Here is a 5,056-nt window from a genome sequence, read left to right as displayed (position 1 = left end):
AATCTTTTAAATTTCATAAAAAATATATTAAGGGCCCTGTTTACTTAGGTGTGCTAGTGTTTTTAACACGTGCTAAACTCTAGAGTCACCCATAGGAATATATGGGCCACTTTAGTGTTTAGCCCGTTCTAATAGTTAGCACACGCTAAAAACGCTAGCACGCCCTAAGCGTGGCTTAGTAAACCGGATCCTATGCTTGATGTCTTGGTTTAAACTTTGCTCAATTTATAAAAGTTTTGTGTTTATATCATCTTTCCTCCATGTTTTACCTAAAACAGAAATAAGCAAAATACAAAAACAAAACAGAGCAAAAAACAGAACTGCACAATATTGTGTCCCAATGCCATTGCATGATGCACTATTGTTTTTTCTGTCATTCACCCCTAATACAACTCCTATGTTCTATGAGTCATGTTTTCAACATTGTCTTAGTTTTATCAATGTAAATTAATGGCCCTGTTTACAAAAGGCGTGCTACCGTTTTTAGTGTACACTAAAAATTAGCGTGTGCAAACCATGTAGACGCCCATAGGAATATTATGGGCATCTACATGGTTAGCGCGTGCTAAAAATGGTAGTGCGTCTTTTTAAACAGGGCCCCTAGTTTCGAAGGGAAACTGCCACATAAGTACATATTTAGAATTTCAATTTTAAAAAGTTTCAGTTATTGTGCATCATTGAATGAATACCCACCCCTCCCCCCTATTTACGTTTCAACAAGTGTTATTGATGATGTAACAAAGAATGCTTCCCACAAGTTCAATATACAATGGATCAAAAACCTTAAACAAAGCAGACTAAGCAAAAGCTGACATTAACCACATTGATAAACTTTGTGATGTGTATGAACAGTCCCTCCCCCTTCCCCCTCCCAATACTTTAACAGCTCAAGGAGCACACAGATTATGATTCTATAACCAAACTCTCCTGGCCTTATTCACTATAAGACCGCATACCCCTATCGCAAAGGACTGGTAGAGGGCCCGTGTAAGAAATTTAAAACAAATGAGAGGATTTTGTCTTATCACCTCCCATTCTTCTTTTGAGCCCCATTCTTAAGCCACAAAGCCCCCACAGAGAAGGAGAGGGAAAGAGAGAGAGAGAGAAAAAAAAACAAACTAACTAAAAACCATTTAGTACTAAACTTCGTGCACTTGGAGACAGGGACTGAACATAAGGCCCCCAGACCTCCAAAAAACGTGTTCTTTTCTTTTGCGAGGGTCCCACCGCCCGGCGTTCATGCAGCAGCAGGTCATGAAATCTGTTCCTCCAGTGCCAAAAATCTGGTGGGTCTACAGTCATCCACCCATTCAGGATCACCTTCTTCCCTATCAGGCAGGCCTTACGAATCAACTGCCGTTGGCCCCCCCGCTGAAGGACAAAAAGTTCATATTTGTCGAATAGAATCCCCAGAGGAGTGCAGCTTATTCTAGATTTTACCAAGCCTTCCAAATACTTTATAATCAATTGCCAATATCTTTGTGTACCCGGGCACCGGTTTATATGTTTTTAAAGCAGGAGCCCTTAGCGCCTTCTAAATAGGAGATGCTAAGTGCTCCTGTGTTATTTTCAGTTGCTACATCTCGTGCTCCTGTGTTATTTTCAGTTGCTACATCCTAATGATAACATTAATGCACAGCCTGAGAAAAATAAATTGAAAAGTAGCTATTTTAAGGCCGCAGCAGAAATGGTCTTAGTATGCAGAAATGTCCTGTGTTACCACATGCTAAGGCTATTTTCTATCACAGTTTTGTTAAAGGTCCCAAAGACTTTTGTGAAACATGAATCATGCAGTGAGGGTGGAAGTGGGACTGCACCAAATAACCAAGGCAAACCATGGGGAAAAGTGTCCAAAAGTTTATTTGCCACTGTGTGCTTTTTGTCTTTCCCCGTGGAATGTATGTGGACCCTTTTTATTCTTTCTTCATTTTGTGATTTTACTTTATTCAATAAAAACTTTTTAATATCTACTTCAATCTTGATGTATCCATTTGGGAACAGAAGTTATACCCTAGCTTCCATTCAAAAAGCATGGACAGACTTCTATTTTATTTTATACTTTTCTGACATAGGAGAGCTCTGAGCTGTAGAATATGATTGTATTACTTATTATAAAGAAATAATGTGCACATTAGACACACTTGCCATAATTTCCTTTTTGTTTTGCCCCTTCTCATTCCAGTAGCTAATGAGAATCAGAGAAATGGAAAAGAGAAATCAATCTGAAGTGACAGAATTCATCATTCTGGGATTCTTTGAGTTTCCTGAAATGCAGCCCCTCCTTTTTCTTGTGTTTTTGATTATTTATATGATGTCCTTGACAGGAAACCTTCTTATTCTACTTACAGTTTGCTTCGATTCCCATCTGCATAGTCCCATGTTCTTCTTCCTGAGCAACTTGTCCTTCCTAGAAATCTGTTACGTGACTGTCACAGTGCCTAAATTGTTAGCAGTGCTCATAGCACAGAATAAGACCATCTCTTTCATACATTGTATGATACAAATGTACGTGTTCCTGGCCTGCATAGCTGTTGAGTTCTACCTTCTCACCGCTATGGCCTATGATCGCTATGTTGCCATCTGCAATCCCTTGCGTTATACTATCGTCATGAAAAGGAAAGTCTGCATCATTCTAGCCACTGTTTCATGGACAACTGCATTTCTAAATCCAGTTCCTCATGTTAATTTAATATCGCAGTCATCTTTCTGTAGCTCCAACAAAATTAACCATTTCTTTTGTGACATGACAGCATTGATGAGCCTGTCATGTTCTGGGACCTCTGTCATTGAAACCATAACTTATATTGAAAGTCCACTTCTAGGTTTAACCCCATTCATATTAACAATTACATCCTATGTGTACATTATTTCTGCTATTTTAAAAATCCGCTCTACAAAGGGTAGACAAAAGGCCTTTTCTACCTGTTCCTCTCACCTCACAGTTGTTCTATTATTTTATGGAACCACTTTTGGTGTATACATGAGACCCAAGTCTGATTACTCTATGGACCTTAACAAACTGCTTACTGTTGTGTATATAACTGCTATTCCACTGATCAACCCCTTGATTTATAGTCTGAGAAATAAGGAACTGAAAGGAAGTTTATGCAAAGCACTTAGAAGAGCCAAGAACTAGCACTTGCCATATGGCCATTTTGGGGGGAACCCTTACCGTCACCCATTGAGGTGGCAGTAACTGGGCAGTGATTACTGCCAGGTACTCTCCGGTGCTACAAAAATAACACTATTTTTGTAGCACTGGATATGATGGCGTGCTAGTGGTGGGAAGTACCGCTGGGCTGCTGAGGTAGACCAGCGGTAGCTCCTGTTTAGTGAGCGATAAGCCCGTGTTGGGCTTACCACTGCTTAGTAAAAGGGGCTCTTTTACTAAACCATGTTAAGTGCTCATTTGTGTTTAATGCGGGACAAAATTCCTAATCCAGGACGCGTTAAATCATTGTGTTTTAGTTTTGGCAGTAGCATGTGGTAATCGGGTGCTATTTTTTTCAAACTTCTGGCTGTGGGTGTGACATGGGCAGAAAATGGGCATAGAAGTGTAAATCTTCTAAATAGGAGATGGTAAGTGCTCCTGTGTTATTTTCAGTTGCTACATCCTAATGATAACATTAATGCACAGCCTGAGAAAAATAAATTGAAAAGTAGCTATTTTAAGGCCGCAGCAGAAATGGTCTTAGCATGCAGAAATTTCCTATGTTACCACGTGTTAAGGCTATTTTCTATCACAGTTTTGTTAAAGGTCTCAAAGACTTTTGTGAAACATGAATCATGCAGTGAGGGTGGTAGTGGGACTGTACCAAATAACCAAGGCAAAGCATGGGAAAAGTGTCCAAAAGTTTATTTGCCAGTGGTAAATCTTTGGGTCAGATTTATCACTAGCAAATAAACTTTTCCCACTTTTTCCCATGGTTTGTCTTAGTTATTGAGTACAGTCCCACTTCTACCCTCACTGCGTGCTTTTTGTCTTTCCCTGTGGAATGGATGTGGCCCTTTTTGTTCTTAATTCATTTTGTGAAACATGGCCATGTTGGATTTGACATTATTCATTCATTCATCTTCATTCTTGGTACATCCATTTGTGTGGAGGCGTTATACCCTATCTGCCATTCAAAAAGCATGGACAGTTAAAAAAAAATACTTTTCTTATACAGGAGAGCTCTGAGCTACAGAATATGATTGTATTACTTATCATCAGTGCTTTTTTTGTAGAAAAAAAGGTGCCGGTACTCAGTATGGGCGGGGTCACCACATATGGCTCCACCCCTATGATAGCCACACCCACATTAACCACACACCCTATACCAGCCATGGCGCATATAAACAGACATCATTGAAAATATTACAGTACTGTAGGAGAAAAAAATAACGTGATTTTTTTTCATTATAAATAATCTCTGTAAGCTCTTACAGCTCCAGTATACCCAGTGCAAAATAAGACAGCCAATGTAAATTCTCAAATTGGACATATTACAAACACTAAAATGAAAATAAAATGATTTCTTTCTACCTTTGTTCTGGTGACTGTTTTTCTTTCCATATTGGTCCCAGTCTGTGATTCTCCTTTCCTTTGTTTTCGCTTAACTCTTCTGTGCCATTTGTCATTTTTGTCTCCTTTTTCTTTGCTTTCTTCAATATTTTTCAGGCTCTTTCTCTGTCCAGATTTAATTCATTCTTACTATCCATTCTTTAATTTCCTTCATCTACCTGTGGCTTTTCATCTTTTCCTCACCCTTGTTCTCCCCATACCCCTTCCTCTTATTCTCCAGTCTTTCTCTATTCCCCTTTTCCATCCAGCAGCTCTGCTTTCTCTCCCCATCCTTCCAGTGTCTCCCCTATTTCTTTCTGCATTCTTCCATCCAGCGTCTTCCCTCTTTCTCTCCCTATCCTTCCGTTTTCCCTCTCTCTCCCCATCCTTCCATCTGTTTTTCCCCCTCTCTCCCCATCCTTCCATCTGTTTTCCCTCTCTTTCCCATCCTTCCATCTGTTTTTCCCTCTCTCTCCAATCCTTCCATATCTGTTTTTCCCCTCTCTCCCCAAT

At 39.7% G+C, this 5,056-nt stretch overlaps 1 protein-coding gene across 1 annotated transcript; it reads left to right on the top strand.

The window, feature by feature from the left end:
• Positions 1 to 2,203: 2,203 nt before the first annotated feature.
• LOC115475049 (olfactory receptor 5V1-like) lies at positions 2,204 to 3,136 on the top strand. Its single transcript, XM_030210787.1, has one exon. It carries the CDS (start codon positions 2,204 to 2,206, stop codon positions 3,134 to 3,136), a length of 933 nt encoding a protein of 310 aa, XP_030066647.1.
• Positions 3,137 to 5,056: the final 1,920 nt, after the last annotated feature.

The sequence above is a fragment of the Microcaecilia unicolor genome, chromosome 7 (genome assembly GCF_901765095.1).
Source record: "Microcaecilia unicolor chromosome 7, aMicUni1.1, whole genome shotgun sequence".
Taxonomy (NCBI): domain Eukaryota; kingdom Metazoa; phylum Chordata; class Amphibia; order Gymnophiona; family Siphonopidae; genus Microcaecilia; species Microcaecilia unicolor.
The sequence above is the reverse complement of the archived record's forward strand: the minus strand, read 5'-3'. Positions and strand labels throughout refer to the sequence as shown.

What these genes read in the sequence shown, in the direction of transcription:
- LOC115475049 (XM_030210787.1), top strand. Translation starts at nt 2,204, where the DNA reads ATGGAAAAGAGAAATCAATCTGAAGTGACAGAATTCATCATTCTGGGA.